General features: G+C 45.6%; 1 protein-coding gene across 1 annotated transcript in view; it reads right to left on the bottom strand.

Moving 5' to 3' along the window:
• Positions 1-490: 490 nt before the first annotated feature.
• mtor (mechanistic target of rapamycin kinase) overlaps positions 491-16,302 on the bottom strand; it is a 75,405-nt gene continuing 59,593 nt past the window's right edge. The window contains exons 38-58 of the mRNA XM_068752653.1: positions 13,809-13,926; positions 13,332-13,529; positions 13,082-13,182; positions 12,818-12,914; positions 12,516-12,614; positions 12,316-12,438; positions 11,842-12,024; positions 11,152-11,286; positions 8,802-8,976; positions 7,501-7,636; positions 7,249-7,396; positions 5,593-5,715; positions 5,257-5,339; positions 4,061-4,133; positions 3,905-3,979; positions 3,331-3,466; positions 3,011-3,076; positions 2,835-2,915; positions 2,537-2,617; positions 1,595-1,700; positions 491-923 (exon numbers count right to left, since the gene is read on the bottom strand). Of these exons, the coding sequence (XP_068608754.1) occupies positions 908-923; positions 1,595-1,700; positions 2,537-2,617; positions 2,835-2,915; positions 3,011-3,076; positions 3,331-3,466; positions 3,905-3,979; positions 4,061-4,133; positions 5,257-5,339; positions 5,593-5,715; positions 7,249-7,396; positions 7,501-7,636; positions 8,802-8,976; positions 11,152-11,286; positions 11,842-12,024; positions 12,316-12,438; positions 12,516-12,614; positions 12,818-12,914; positions 13,082-13,182; positions 13,332-13,529; positions 13,809-13,926 (2,353 nt within the window). The 3' untranslated portion in view covers positions 491-907. The remainder of the gene's footprint in view (positions 924-1,594; positions 1,701-2,536; positions 2,618-2,834; positions 2,916-3,010; positions 3,077-3,330; positions 3,467-3,904; positions 3,980-4,060; positions 4,134-5,256; positions 5,340-5,592; positions 5,716-7,248; positions 7,397-7,500; positions 7,637-8,801; positions 8,977-11,151; positions 11,287-11,841; positions 12,025-12,315; positions 12,439-12,515; positions 12,615-12,817; positions 12,915-13,081; positions 13,183-13,331; positions 13,530-13,808; positions 13,927-16,302) is intronic.

A 16,302-nucleotide genomic window follows, 5' to 3' on the forward strand; every position in this document is an offset into this window, starting at 1 on the left:
TAATTAACCTTCAGAGGAGAATGCAAGGAAGTAAGACATGGAGAAGTAAGACGGGAATGACAATGAGCACAAGTTTAAGAAGGGGCTCCCTCGGGTTGGCCGAATGAAACGCCGCCCCCGCATTCTGCTCCATCAGGTTCAGTTATGTTTGTCGATGACTCTTATGTTTTGTCCCCGTGTGGCCGAAGGAGGATAAATATAGAGCAAGCTGTGTTTCATCAGTGTGAGGGAAGGATGTTCAGAATCCGAGGTGTTTCTGTTTCTATTCTGGGGGGGGGGGGGGGGGCTCACAATCACAGGTCCGACAGGGGCAGAAGATGAAGGAGGATCATTTTAGGAGTCAGAGTGCCCCTCTGTGGGCACCAGAAGAAAAAACAAATGGGGGGCGGAGCTTTGAATTGAACAGAAACAATACCTGATTCCAGAAATACGTTTCAATCGTTGTTGTTTTTTTAAACTGTAAAATCTCAAAGGAACACAATGGTTTCTGTACAGGGTTTAATGGCACACAAATGTCCATACAGCACATTATGATCATCTGACTGCTAAACCGCCATTATTAACAGTTATTAACACAAAAATACAACAGACTGATGGGTTTCTATGAAGCATATGCGAAGTAAGAAATGTCAACTTATTAAGAAGAGCGCTTCCAGCAAACGGTGTGAAGGAAGGAACATTCATTTGAAGCCATGGCGACATTTAGAGGTCAATTATGACCGATGGGACACGTTCTCATAAAACATGCCACTGGAAAATTGTGTCATTTAGCAATAATAATAATAATAATAATACGTTTCTGTTCCGTACATTTTCCAGTGGGATATCTTTCTGCGTTGAGTCACTTCTTCCTGGTTTACCAGTGAGGAAATACTGAACTCGAAGCCCGGATGCAGGAGACAGTTCTTCACCAGAATGGGCACCTGAAGAAAGAATAAAAGAACGAGTCACTTTAAATCCGAGGGCCCCATCAGCATTATGGTTGCCCAAAAAGGGCCAGTTGCAACGTAAAACAGTGTAAATGTAACTAAATGTAATGTAAAGTAAATGTAACTACTCCTTAACATGCTGCTAAATAACTGTATTTATTACTTAGTACTACTACATGTACAAACATTACATTTTGATAGCTTACTGCTGTAATTATCTCCGCCAAGGCGAGGCGGAGGTTGTGTGATCGCCGCCGTCTGTTAGCGAGACAACTTAAAACTTTCTATACGGACCTTGATGATATTTTCAGGAAATGTTGGGAATGTTACCAGGAACAGACAATTAAATTTTGGTGACGATCCAGAAGAGATCAATCAATAACCAAACTTATCCAAGTAAATAATAGTAGATAATAAATGAAGAAAAATATCATCCAACACAGTCGAGAGGGCCAGAACTGCAGAACAACCAACAATTGCGAGCTGATAAGAACATGTGTGACAGATGCAGCGTTTTACAAAAACACATGTCTGCACACAGCTCTCGTTGGCCACACACAATGACATGGAGGGCCACATTTGGCCCCCGGGCCTTGAGTTTGACACATATGCTTTAAATCAAGCAGAGTCTCTCGGCGGGTCTAAAGAGGCCCCGCATTACTGACCATCCGATGTAACACTGGCACAGGTTTTCGTGCGACGTGGCCTGTTTGATCAGCAGCTCCACTTGTGTCGGCACATCCAGCGTCTCGTCATGAGCGAAGTCTCGACCTGCAGGGACAAAACCCACACAGCACACCAGACTGAGATTCCACAACTGCAGCCGCCCAGCATTTTTAGGACTTGTTTTGTCTTTGGAAAATATTATATACCGTATTTTTTGGATTATACGTCGCTCCGGATTATAGGTCGCACCAGCCAAAAAATGCATAATTAAGAAGAAAAAAACATATATAGGTCGCACTGGAGGATAAGTCGCATTTTTGGGGAAAATTTATTTGATAAAATCCAACACCAAACAACATACATGTCATCTCGCGGGCGGACGCCGGCGAAGGCGCCGCACCGCGCTCGCGCGGACGGAGGATGAGGGGCATGGGGGCAAGGGGACGGGGAAACCCCGCCAGGCGGGCGCGCGCGCCGCGCGGGGAGGGGAGGGCGACGGGGCGACTGCTCCCCCAGCCGCGGCTCGAGCCCGGCCCCGCTTCGCACCCCAGCCCGACCGACCCAGCCCTTAGAGCCAATCCTTATCCCGAAGTTACGGATCTGATTTGCCGACTTCCCTTACAGCTACCTTGATCTAACATGCCAGAGGCTGTTCACCTTGGAGACCTGCTGCGGATATGGGTACGGTAATAAAAAAAAGCATATATAAGTCGCTCCGATTTATAAGTCACACCCCCGACCAAACTATGAAAAAAACTGCGACTTATAATCCGAAAAATACGGTACTATAAATGTATCTAGTAAAAAGTACTGCAAGTCAATATTTTATTAAAGGAATTTCTGCAGTACAATGATCTGACTTGAGTTCTTAATCAACGTGCACAGGTTTCGTTCCTTCTTGTGCACGGACGCGGGTGCTTTTCGAGTGCTGCAGGCCTTACCTGTCAGTTTATCTCTGACCCTGTTGATAATTTGAATGGCCTTCTTGTTGAGGGCCTCAGGTTGAACCAAACCATCTCCAACTAGAAAGAAAACACATCCTTGCATCAAATACAGACACTCTAAGGAAAACTAAAAGCTCTTTGTCTCTCTGCAGCGCCAGGAAATTGGGCATAAGTGCTGCCTGGCAGCGGCACGGCGGCTGCACCGATCACTCGTGACAGCCAGAGACCTCGGCGTCGTGGTGAAATGAGCGGCGAGAGATGAAAAGAAGACTGCGGAAGGGAAGTGGTGACTCACTGAAAGAGTGAATGGACTCAGGCACCGTGGTCCCGGGTTTCTTGTGTGTCGTCTCTCCAAGGTCTATTCCCTCGAGGGCCTCTGGGAGGACACAACGCGGTCACGGATTTAAACCCATTCGTACGTTATTAAGCAGGAGACAGGAAGACGGAGCCGCAGCCCGGACCCAGACTCACCCACTGACTGCCCCGCGGTGTACGAGTCGGTCCTGGTGCGGGAACGCTTGTTGCCTTTGGTGATCGCTGCAGTGAAACCATGGAGATGTGTGAGAACAAGGATTTTGTTTTTTTCCCCTCCTCGCTTTATATTGTATTCGTCATCTGCTGAACAAGATTGCTCTGCTCTGACCTTTATAAACGCACAAAAATCAAGCTCTTCTTTAACCTTTACAACGAGTTACTGTTCTGCTAAAAACAAAAACAGCTCTGTTCAAGCTGTCGCACCCCGCCCAGAACTCTACGTTACAGAATGTCTCGGCTGGCTGAGGATCGCTTACTGTCCATGAGCCTCCAGTTGAGCAGCGGGTCGTAGACAAAGGCCTCCAGCACGGCCATGACGCTGTCCCTGTGCTCCCTCAGCACCTCCATCACGGTGTGGCAGGTGATCCGGTAGTTCCCGTCCAAACCTGTCACCTGGCAGCCAATCAAAGACACACCTAACTGCAGCAAACTTCTTTTAGGTCCTTTCTTTTAGCCATGATGCAACTAGAACCAATGCGTGATAGTAAAGTCGTCTGTAATTCTTTTTTCTTCTCGACTCCTTCAACAAAAGGTGCAGCGGCTTCGGCTTCCAGCAGAGCACGCTCGGAAAAGGTAAAGGATTATTTTGACTCAAATGGAGAAAGCAGAGCAGAAGCAGCCTTCGCTTTCAGCCTGCTTTATGTGTGTGTGTGTGTGTGTGTGTGTGGGGGGGGGGGGGGGGGGGTGCCTTGATGAATGTGGAAAAACAACAACTCGCTCAGAATATGTTTCTGCTTTTGACTTCTGAAACTGGCGTGGACATTTTCCTGGCTGCTGCAAGATTCCCACACTTTAGATGTGGAGGACAGCGTGTGAACACGGAGCTGGTACCTCCATGGCGTTGGTCAACATCCTGGTCAGTCTGAAGGGGATCTTTTCAGGGAACTTCTCTCTGGTCATGGCAACCTGTTGAAGGTTTTAACGACAGTCGGTCTCTGGTAAATTGAAAATCAAATCAAGGAAAGGAAAGGAAAGCTCCTCTCTCACCTCAAAACAGTCTCCGAAGTCGATGTGGAGGATCTTTCCACTTAACCGGTCCAACATCAGGTTGGACGGATGCCTTGAGGATATAAGCATGTATTATTCACAGTGCACACAAAATAGATCAGGGGTGTCAAACTCATTTTCTCCAAGGGCCACATTAGCATTATGTTTGCCCTCCAAAGGCCAAATGTAAACCGTAACACAGTAAAAATGTAACTAAATGTAATGTCATTTAATGTATAATAAATGTAAATACTCCTTATTTACATGCTGTTAAATAACTATTTGGTTTTTTATTTGACTCTTTAGCCACCACAGTAATTACAATAAAATATTCAGTTTTGATATCACTTTTTTAAAAGGTTGTAACTTAAAAATTGTTAGAGATAAAGCCATACTGTAAATGAGAAAAATCATAAGTATGAACCAAAGTTTGTGATGGGAATAAATTAACACATCTAATAATGTGGAAAAGTTCCATTCAAATACAATCATCACGCAGGAACAAAGATAATCAATACAAAATCAAAGCAAAACCAAAAAGCCACCACCTTGTCTTGTTATGGACATGAGCAAACCAAAAAAAAACAACCGAAGTGGGCAAGATAAAGAACATTCCCCGAGTCAATGCCGCGGAAAAGACGTCACATTCAGGATCAGCACTGGACAGCTCCATTTATAGCGACTGCCTATGGAGCTGTCCAGTGCTGATCCTGAGCACCATATGTAGCCGGGATCAATATTTCAGCATATTCCGTTTGATCAGTTCACTATTTAAGTTACAAACATTGCATATTCAATTGTATAGTTGTAAACATATATGGATAGATTATTGCTGTTATTATAACATAAATCCTTTCAATTGATCAGGTTAAGAAAACCTCCATTGATCAATAATCAAACTTATTCAAGAAAATAATATTAAATAATAAATAAAGAAAAATATCATCCAACACAAGTTATTGCATTTACTTTGTTCAAAACTCTTTTGTCACAGTTGAGAGGGACAGAACTGCAGAACAACCAACAAATGTGGGCTGTTAAGAACATGTGTGAGATGCAGCATTTTACAAAAACACATGTCTGCACACAGTTCTCGGGGGCCATAAAAAATGACTTGGAGGGCCACATTTGACCCCCGGGCCTTGAGTTTGACACATGTGAAATAGATGAAGAACTGTCTTTGCTGAAGAGCTCACCTGTCACCCAGTCCCAGGATATAGCCCACCATGGACATCACAGCAAGGGAGCGGGTGTAATTGGTCCTCCTATCAAACCACACCTGGAGAAGACAAGAGCTCTGCGTTACGAGCGCTCCTCGAGCCGATCGTGTTACAGTACAGCGTTATTCAAAATGACAACGTCTGGAAGGCTGCGAAGACAGAGTTCCATTTGAATGTGCAGAATACGCTTCAAACGTTATGGCATGGAGTCGGTTTGAAGGTCTGAGTGTTCAGGAACAGACAGTGACTACAGCCCCTGAACGCACCCTATAACCCGCTCCCCCAAGCTGGGAGAAGAGCAGAGCACCTCACCTCGGAGCTGGGGCTCTTCAGCCACAGGAGCTTGGCCAGGTCGTCTCCAGCTGTGTTGTTGACGGCGTGCTCAAACACCTCCACCTTCTCCATCAGCGTCAGATGGTCGTAGTCTGGGGCCATCTGAAGGGAAAGGCGTGTCAACTCGAGCTTTGCATTCGCGGTCCAGAGATATGCAGGTGTTTAGAAGGACACCAGGGACACGTTTAGTGAAGTGAATCCATTAGAAGGATAGTGATTTTTGTTTTGGGTTCAGCATCAGATTCATGGTCACCCTGCAGCTGAGCATGGACAGAATAAGCCTTTAGCTATGATGGAGTGTCGTGTTTCAGGTTACAGAGCAGCAGCGTCACCCACTCCTAAACATTTCCATTCCATCCTCTCCCGCTCCTGATGCACCCGTTTTCCTCCTCTTCTTCGTCTCCGTCTTCGAGCCACAGTCATCCAATTTGCAGCAGCGTCCGGTGGGTTAACAACGCTGTTAGCCCAGGCCTCGACCATGCTGGTATGTCTTTCTTATTTATGTTGATTTACATAAAAAAAAACAATTTGGGCAAATGTTATGCCAGATGCAATTCCTGACGCAACTCTCTGCATTCACAAGGGAGAACTGGCAATGCTACTTTAGCTCCTGCTAACCGTGCTACCCATTAGGCTGCATTCCACTCTGAAGAAATACAATCCAATTCATCGTCTCGCTGTCCCATCCTCCTCATCTTTGATCTCAAACTGCTGGATGGCTTGACTGACTGACTGACTGACTGCTGTTTGAAGGCTGAAACTGAACTGCATCAGTGAACATTTCAATCTGCCATGACAACATTTGCACAATGGTTGACGCTCCTCAGTTTGTTGTTGGTTATTGAACTGAAGTCAGGACACAAAGGTCGTATTGAGGTCCAGTTTTCAGGATTACTGCTGGAACGACAGGTCAGTTTTTCAGAACGTTCAATATAACGATCCTTGTTGATTTTGAGTGACATTTTCTGCCGCTCCGCACGCAGTCTGACAAGGCTGGTTGTTTTTCATCCCTTTATTCCTTGAATCCTGGTTGAACACAATGCCCCCCATCCCATCGTGGACCAGTGGAACTGGATCTTCAGCCTACCTTTCTCCCGGAGCCTTGCCATTTCTTTTGCCTCTCTCTATGTATTGCTCATAATTAAACCTCTCCCATTGTCCTAATGAGCTCATTCTCTTCTCCCATGAGCCATCCGGGGCTCCTTTGCTTCTTGTAGTGATGGTTTAGTGAGCACAATTAGGTGCGTGTGTGTGCGTGTCTGCGTGTGTGTGTGTGTGCGTATGCTCTGCTTTAACTAATAGGGCTTTCCGGAGCAGAGGTATGCAATTCATTTCTGACAATTAAGGACCTGTATTTTCATTAAAGAGTGATTGGTATTCATCAGTATCATCATTGGAAACAGATGCTTCCTCAGCTTTGATGAATCAATTTAGTATTTAGCAAAGACGTCATCTGTGAAGATGACAGATTTACAAACATTTCATCAGCGAGACCAACTGTCGCTCTTCAGTAATTAGCCACGAGCAATTCAACGGCTCAATTACCCACAAAAAAACCAGCACAACTTAATACCTAATGAGCAACGGGACATATTCAGTGTTTTCTCTCCTCAGCGGATGTCAGTGGCCCCTCACCCTGAGCATGATGCGATGCTCGATATTGAGCAGAATCTTCTTCTTCTCTCTGTAGTCTCTGATGAGGGCGTGCAGCGTGTCGCAGTGAGGCACCCAGCCAATCAGGCCCGAGTTGGTGGACAAGGGGATGACGGCGTAGCGCTGAATGCTGAACACAAAGAAAAGGCATGACTCGTAAAGGTGTCCGTCGTTGTTTCAATTAGCCTCACATTTGTGTGCTTCGTGTGTGCGTGGAGATGATTTGAGCGCTACCTGAGGTTCTTGCGTAAGGACGCCGGGTCGTTGGCCAGCAGGGTGTTGACCAGACCGAACAGTTGCATGACTCTCTCGTCTTGCCTCAGGTCCTCGTGGCCCTTCAACAGGAACATGAACTCGTGGCCGTTGCTGCCTGTAGCGGGCGCCACAACAACAACAGTGAGCGTCTTAAGTACTAAGGAGCTGTTTATGGATCTGGCAGCGTCGGCTGTTTTCTACAGGGAGCTCTCCTGCTGCTGCTCCACAGCTGCATCCCCACTGCTTCCTCCAAAAGCGACGTCCAGTGAGTTAGAGCAGGCAGTAAATTACTTTATATGAACCACATCGCTCCGACTGTCGGCTTTATCCCAATAATCCATCACTTTATGGGCCATAAAGAAAAGAGCCCTGTCGTGATTGTGCAGCAGACTCCATGCTGGCCTTTAGCAGCACCAAAGTTGAGGCGCAGTTCAATCCCTAATGGCGTGTGCTTTTTGGCAAGCATCGTGTGGCATCAACTCACTCAAGACCAAAATCTCATTTTCAGCATGACAAGAAGAAAATGGATCTGATGGTGGAACACAAACAATGTTCTGATTTCTCAACACTGTAATGAGTAAAGGTGGCATACTTTTACTGGGGCAACCTGTGCATCCAGTGGAACAAGACGGAGTCTCCAGTCCCTTCCCAGTAAAGGGGAAAGAGCGCTGATGGTAAATCGAAGCCTGCAGCTGATGACAGGTCTTAATGTAAAGCCTGGCTTCAGGTGTCAGTTGATTTAGTGGCTCCAGTCTTTTAAGGAGTGCGCTGTGTAACACTAATACGGTACATCAGGTGGAGGCATCATGTTGTGCAGCGTGAGGCCGATGCAGAGAAGCACGTGGGGTTGCTCAACGGAGGGCTGCTTTTAACAAAGCAGAGGACACACGATGTTGAGAAGGACAGGATATGCTGTTGGGTGGAACCCCAGAATTCAATCTGTGCCTGAATGCATCATTTGTCTTGAGGTAATAAAAGAAGACCCAAAAAAAGAAAACAGGCATAATTCATTTTCAGTCTTTTTTGAGGTGATTTTGCTATTAATTTCCTTCAAAGTTTGATATTGCTTGTCATTTCCCCCCCTCTGGTGTTTCTTGCACACAATGAACTATATCACCACTGATAAATTACGTCCACGGGTATTTTGTTGTTTTGGTTATTAATTCTGAACATTCTAACGTTCATGCCAGCATAGAGATTATGACTTGTGACGACAGATATTTCTTTGAACTATTTTATCTAATAGGGTTCGTGAATGTGCGATTTCCTCCCAGCCTTACCCATGATGGTGAGCTTGCGTGGACGCTGCTTGGAGGTGATAACCTGCAGGGAGGGGGCGATGGACTGGATGCGGATGATGGGTTGGTTGGGATCGTATGTGCCCGGTACGGCCAGTTCCAGGTCTCGGCACATCAGCAACTTTGGAGACACATATTGCAGCTCCAGGGAGGTCAGCTGAGTGGAAAATTGAGGGAGAGCACAGGAGGAAATAATCAAGACTAGTTGCTTGGGGGAGACAACTGCACCGCTAAAACAGCATGTACCCAGAACTGTTGAACTATGCTTTGTTATGAGCTCAACTCATACCAAAACTAAGATATTTGATGCAGAAAGGTGCTTGTATGCAATCTTTAAAGGAGACATATTATGAAACGCTCACTGTTCACATGTTTCTACACTATTTTGGTGGCTTTGGGTCATTATCAACCCAAAAACAGCAAAATAAACCATCAAGTCAATCCTTCGTAGTTCTGGAATCAAGTACAGAAACGAGTAGCAATCTCTCCCCCTGTGATGTCACAGAGATGCACAAGATGTGCGTGCACATGCACACACAAAGGCAACTTTAGTTTTCAGAGGGTTTTCTGACAGAGCAGTTTGAGACAGAAAAGAGGGATGCTGTCCTGCAGCATCTGTTTATTTTGACCAAAGACTGTCGCAGATATTTCAGACACTCAAGTGTCTGGGAACCGTGTTAACTTGAGGAAAAGTGTATAATATGTGCTCTTTAAAAGAAAAAAAGATTTTTATACATATGCTTGTATGCATTGAACCATCAGTGATTTGATCTCAATCAAACTCGACTGCTGCAGGTTACTTACAGGCTACCATTCAGGTCCAGACACCAATGTCTGCTTACTTCAGCACAGCTGCAACCTGCTCTGGGTCTCCTGTATGCGCACATCCTGGAGACGGAGCAAGGGCTCTTTTGAAATGCTCCTCTTAGACAGGATGTTTGACTGTACTTGTACTGTAATACATGCTACTGTTTGACTGTACTTGTACTCTAACATTCTATCTAACAAATATATTCATCATCATCATGATATTAGTCATTTAAATTTTATCTTCATTCCAGAAGCAGTGAGACGTGCTCTCAGTAAAATTGGAGCCATTTACTGAGGACTGACCGAGCAGGCTTTGAGTAAACACCAAAGCAAATGCATCTTAAATATTTCTTCACAAACGAAACAGCTAAAACAGCTTCTGGGACTCCGTTTCCATGGGAAAGGGAATGACTATTATCACACCCACATTTTTGGGAGACTGACGTATTGAGCCACACACTTTATTGGAATCTTTGATGACATAAAAAGTGCTTTAATTGTGGAAGAAACAGCTGTTTCACGGTTTTTCAGCAGATTAATTGCATTTAGGTGGTGCTGAAAAAGTGACAGAATAAAACAGTAATTCATCATCGTAACAGTTAGCTGCACGAGAGGCTGAAATAATCCTTCAGGTACTCGTGCAAACGAGAACCCAGGCCAAAACAAATGCAACATGTTTGAACCATTACTACTCATAAACTCCAGGAATGAAATCTGCAGTAACAAATGTTTAAAAATAATGACCTCAACAAAATGAGGTCATGTCTCCGATGGCACTAATGTGCTTGTTTGTTGATTGGACGGACAGATTGATGAAAGATGTGGTTCTTGGAACAATCCTCATCTTTTGGTGGTGATGAGGATCATCATTGGAACGAGAGCCTTTTAAAGGATGCTAGCATTGTGGGATGTTTGCTCCTACCTCCTACCCAGAAGAGCCTAAGTCTGGCGATCCAGATTGTTTACATGCACCGGGCTCACAGAAAAACGCTTAAATATCAAATAACAATGACACAGACTTGAAGGAAGAGCAAACCGAATGAAACCTTTCTCAAGTTGCTGCTGCAGGTCCAGAAGAAAATATCAAACTGGTGCTTGCATCTACTGTCAACATAAAGTTAATATAAATGAAAGCCTCAGATTTGCTCCTGTAATACCGTTTAATTATGATTCCAAACTGGTTTGAAAACAGTTGCTCGCAGTCACCCTACATGGTAACTCAGGATTAAAGTTAATGTTTCAACCACATTTTTTGGTGTCTTGTTTAATGATCGGAAATAAATCAAACAAGTCCAGTTCGGCTGCATCACAGGATCGTTGGGTTTGGTTTTCTGAGTCATGAGATCAAACAACAATTTAGGGCATGTGGACAAGCAGTAAGCACAACTGGCTGGACGCCAGCTGTAATCTAAGGCTAAGCTTAAATTCTGATCCGCATTTATCAGATTCACAGTAGTCTGTGTGCTTGACTTTTACGTCGGATGAAGCAACCAACATGATGCTGTTGGCAGCAGAAGCCCACCTGCGGCAGCTGTTTGGAGATGCGTCTGAAGACGTGGTAGTAGAGGTCCCAGGCTTGTGTCAGGTCTTTCACGTTCCCAGAACGCATGTACTTCCTGCACCAGTCCTGAGCCTCCATCAGGTCCCTGCCGTAAGCCTGCAGCACAAAGAGGAAATCATCACCCTCTGTTTCTGTGCAGTGATTCATCCAATTACAGGAAAACCGGTTTGCCAAAGCCGGTCGATTTAAAGCAAACGCTAAACAGCAATATCCAACTCGATTAAACAAGAACTTCGGCAACTATTTTGCATTTTAAGAGTGAACATCTGCAAAGGCATGAATGGAAACATCTGGAATAACTCGGGGCTATAAAGTAAGAAAGGACAAGCCATACAAGAATTCACTGTTCATTTGTGACCATGAAATAAATGTGTTTCACTTAACATGGAATAACAAGGTTAAACCTTTCCACGAAGTTCAGGGCTGTGCCGTTTCACAAATCTGACTTGGCCTGATGTTAGATGGGCCAGATAATGCTGATCGGGCTTGTTAATCAAATCTACACCGGTTGACATCAAGTAAAAACGTCCTTAAGGAACACAATCGGGAACAAAATGTTCCGGTGCTTTGTTTTTTTTTGTCCAAAGCAGCAGTTAGAGTCCACAGAACAACAGTAACTGAGACAAAACTCCCATCAAAGCCGACACGCACCTGGTTAAACGACGTCTCCTTGAGGGTCTGCGGTCCTCGCTCCATCATGGCATGGAGGGGCTCAAGCACAGCAAACATGCCCTTGACGTTACGCTCACCGAAATAAAGTCGAGACGCCTCTTCGAGGCCCTCGTGCCACATCTCATGCCACAAGATGGCCACTCGAATGAGCTCCTCGCTCACCTTGATGAAGACGAAGGGATGCAAAGATCAGAATGACAACAAAATAAAAAATAGCTGGTGTGTAAGGATAATATCCATATCCATTTTAAAACTTTTGAGATGAAAAATATGACATGTTTACGTTCAAGAAAAGGAAACAAGAAGTTAAAGCCAGTGAATATGAGCTGGCGGAAGTAGTGAGGAACTTTAGTCTTCTATGAAAGAAGGCAACACAGAAATATAAAAATGAAAGCTGAAGAGAACCTTGAGCCTTGTTCTAAACTGAATTACAGGAAGTCTAGCCTTCTGTACCATGATGGCCTGCTGAACCAGCGTGTTGCAGTGTTCACACATGTTCTTCAGGATCTTGTTTGCAGCATTGTGGCGGGCAGTGGTGGTGGACTTGGAGGCCACAGTCAGCGGGTATATCAAAGCCTGGAGGGGGGGGGGAGAGATCCAACGGTAAACAAGAGCCACTCTTTGCGTTTCCATGGCGACGTCAGCAGATGCACCTGTGGATGATACCGCCCGATGTCTGTCAGCAGCTGATGGATGAGGCGACCCACCAGAGCTCGAGGAGTGTCGATCCGGGCGATGAGCTGAGGGATCACCTGCACCGGAAGACAGATGAACTAAAGACCGACTGCAAGATCCGCAGACATGCTTTGATTTATGTGAACATGAATGATCTACCAGCGCTAACTTCTGGCATGAATACAGTCTATTCATCACACTGCATAACCTCCAGGCTGACATCACATCAAATGCGGTGTGTGTGTGTGTGTGTGTGTGTGTGTGTGCGTGCTTGAGTTACCTGCAGCCAGGTGTCTATTTGAATTGTCTTTATGCCCTCCACCAGCGCTTCATTCACCTCCGGCCAATGACCATAGTCAAACCACAGAGTCAGAACCCTGAGCAGAGCAGAAGATGGACGTTAATAAGCAGAAACTTCATTCACCTCCTCCACTAGAGGTCCTCCTAACCCCACACGCCCCTTTAGTTTGGTATCTATGAATGTGCTGTGTGTTTGCTTGGACATCCTAGCCAGTGTGTGTGTGGTTACTGGCTTTTAACTGACCTGAGTGTGTCCTGCAGGTTATTGCCTCTGGACAGGGAAATAGAGCGGAAGAAGCCCTGCACAGCAGGAACCGTGTAGAGGAGCAGCGTCTTTGAGAGGTCCTGCGGAGGGGAAGCAACCATCAGACACTTTCTCTCGTTGAACTAAAAGAACGGCTAAAGGAGCGAGGGACTGGGTGAGCTGGGGGACCATGTATGGCTGAGGAGACGGCCTCCCTCTCTCTCTCTCTCTCTCTGTGTGGGACTCTCACCTCATTGACCTTTTTCTGGCCCGGCGATGGAATGGGGCTGTGGTCAGTGCTGTCGACCTCGCTGTCGCTGTTGCTGGCTTCGCTGTTCGCGCTGTTCACGCTGGAATGCCTCAGCTTCTTCTTCTCGTCACGGCCTTGGTTCTGGTGTTTGTAGTGCAGCACTGCTTCAAAATTCATCACCGCCCAGGCATGCCAGGCCTTTTTTTTTTTTACAAGACGGCATCAAGTGGGGGGGGGGGGGGGGAAACGGGATTAGTGGGACTGCGAATGACTTCCACATCTAACGCTCTAGCACACGTCAGCAAAAACGTAATAAGCGACTGATATGTTTGGTTGCAGGGGCAGTAAAATGGGGCCCGACGCTTTGCCGATGACGCATCGATAGGTCAGCCTCCTCACGCGCCGCCAGCTGAAGTTTAACTGCAGCCAGAGAGAAGTCAGGAGTGAAAGGTTAGACTTTGAAAGGGAGGAACTGACCTTGTACCAGTTGCGGTCATGCTCTGTGGAATGGCTGTAATACTGCAGGACTTTAGGGATGGTGCTCTCATTGATGCCCTGCAGACTGAGCTGCCACTCGCCCAGCTTCAAGAAGCATCTACAAGGAAGAGTGATAAATACAGAGGAGGCAATTGGTGTTTCCTCCTTCCTCCTCTTTCATTTGTGAGAAAAATCCCCCCCCCCCACCCCCGCCAAGTCCATTTTGGACTCAATCCTCTAATTCAACGCATGTAAAGCTAAAAATGAAGTTGAGCGTCGACTCCTATCAACTTAATTCGGCAAATCGTAAACGCACTGAGTCAGATTTTCTGACCTTCAATTGTATCATTTCAACCTAAAGGTCATCGTGTTGCTGAGATCAATGTAAAGTGAAGATTCATGAAATGATACAATGTCTATATAATAAGGATAAAACACTAGTGGGGTCAAATCACAAATAATCAATTATATATATATCTCTTATAAAAGTCGAGCTGTGACATCGAGTTGACCCAAAGGCAGCCCCCCCCCCGTTAAAAACAGTGAACGATACAGGGCTTGTAAATCAAGCAGGCATTTTTCAAACGTATCGTGACTCGAGGCGACGGCGTGTTCATCTGCTGAAGGTTCCTGAGACTCCATCTGGAGATTCCCACTTATCCAAACCGCTGTCTCGATTCATTTGAGCTGACAGTAAGATCTGTGGCCCCCCTGTGGGGCATTTAGCTCTTTTCATCCCCGCCTCACAAACACACGTGGTTACAAACAAACAGACTAGTTGTGTTTGATGGGCCCCAAGACGCCAAACGCTTCATTAACATACAGCTACACCAAACGGAGCGTTCCATTGTGTAGTCAACCCATCTGACATCAATCGAGACATTGTGAGCAGATCAACTGCAATAAATCGTCTCTAAGAATGATGAAATTCCTTCTCCAGAGTGCTTTTCCATACAGTTTGAGTTCAGCGTGTCTACGCCGAGATGTTTTCGGTTAACTGCTAACAGGCTGGAAGGGGGCGGGTCTTAAGAATAGCGAACAGTAGATGCCAGCGCCACTGGTCGCATGCGGGAAGGGAAACAGGTGAAGCTACGCTGGACTCTTGGGAAAGTGGGCAGGTCCATGTGATTTCAGAAATGTATGTTTGACTGGGCGCTGCAGGCATGGCTCCATACCACACGACTGGACCTGCTTTCATGAAAGCCTGGAGAGACGCTGCTAGCCTGACGGCATGCTAGCCATCTGTTTGCATTCCCCAGTCAGCCAGGGTCACTGACAGGGAGATGCAGAAATAAATAAAAAGCCCCTCGTGTCTATCGTCACGCTACTGTATGATTTATGAAACGGAACATTGCACACGACTGCTCTGTGTTTGTGCACTAAGCCAGATGAGACTATATGTTACACCTGCCTACCTATATGTGTCTGCTCCTCCGAGTCGTTGCTTACTCTGAAGGCTACGACCAGCGCAACCCGGCAATCACCCCGTATCCTGCACTGGCACGTAGTAAATGTTCAACTGGCATTGTGTATCTCTTTAAATATTAGAGAACCCAGTAAAGCACGCAAACTTCTTTTTTGGGGGGGTTAATTGGAGAACCAAAATGTTTCATTACATAATATTGTAAATGAGCATGAATCACATGATAGGTATTTTAATCTCAAGTTGTTGTTTTTTTATTTATCTAGGGATGCGCTGACAACACCTTAAAGCAGCTCGCTGAGTGATGACTGATGATAGAGTAAATCTGCCACGGGTTTAAGTGCAACCCACCAGCGGCGTGCAGGAGAGGCACCTGGTCCGTGATACCTGCAGGCGCCGTGCCCTGGTACGACAGTGATAAGTAGCTGCCAACAGCGATTCTTTAATTGGGATACTTGAGGTGAGACATTTAAAAAACCTGGCAAGCTTTAAGAGAGACCACAGGATGACATGTAAAAGGCATTGCTATGCCAGACTGAGTCATGCGAATGGAAAAGAAGCCGACTGCCCGAACATGACCCCAAGTGTTTACAATGCACGGGCAGAAAAGGCTTCTCCCTCAATCTGGCATGCTGCTTGGTGTTTTCTGTGTGCGACTGCTGGTAAATGATATGTCAGAAATTGAGCACATCTCAACTAGATCTTTGCAAACAACTAGGACTGTGCATTGACAAGAATGCTGCATGATACTTTTAGATTTAGGAAAACTGAGGATTGTTTTTTTCTTTTTTTAAAAACATTGCATTTGTATTTATTGCAGTGCTTATATTATCCAATATCAAAATAATACTTTTTGTGCAAATTCAGCAAGGGAATACCTGAATTATTAGAAACAAAACAAAAGGTCCTTTCAAGTTTGTTTATAAAGAATTAGAAAAGCCATCGGAGAGCGCAGACCTCCGCCAAGCAGCTCATTCCCCTCGTAATTGGATTCACACCGTCCACATGGTGATCTGGATCATCATCAAAAGGTTCTAAATTGTTCTTGGTGTCTTTATACACCAGCCATGA

Source organism: Brachionichthys hirsutus, chromosome 2 (genome assembly GCF_040956055.1).
Source record: "Brachionichthys hirsutus isolate HB-005 chromosome 2, CSIRO-AGI_Bhir_v1, whole genome shotgun sequence".
Classification (NCBI taxonomy): domain Eukaryota; kingdom Metazoa; phylum Chordata; class Actinopteri; order Lophiiformes; family Brachionichthyidae; genus Brachionichthys; species Brachionichthys hirsutus.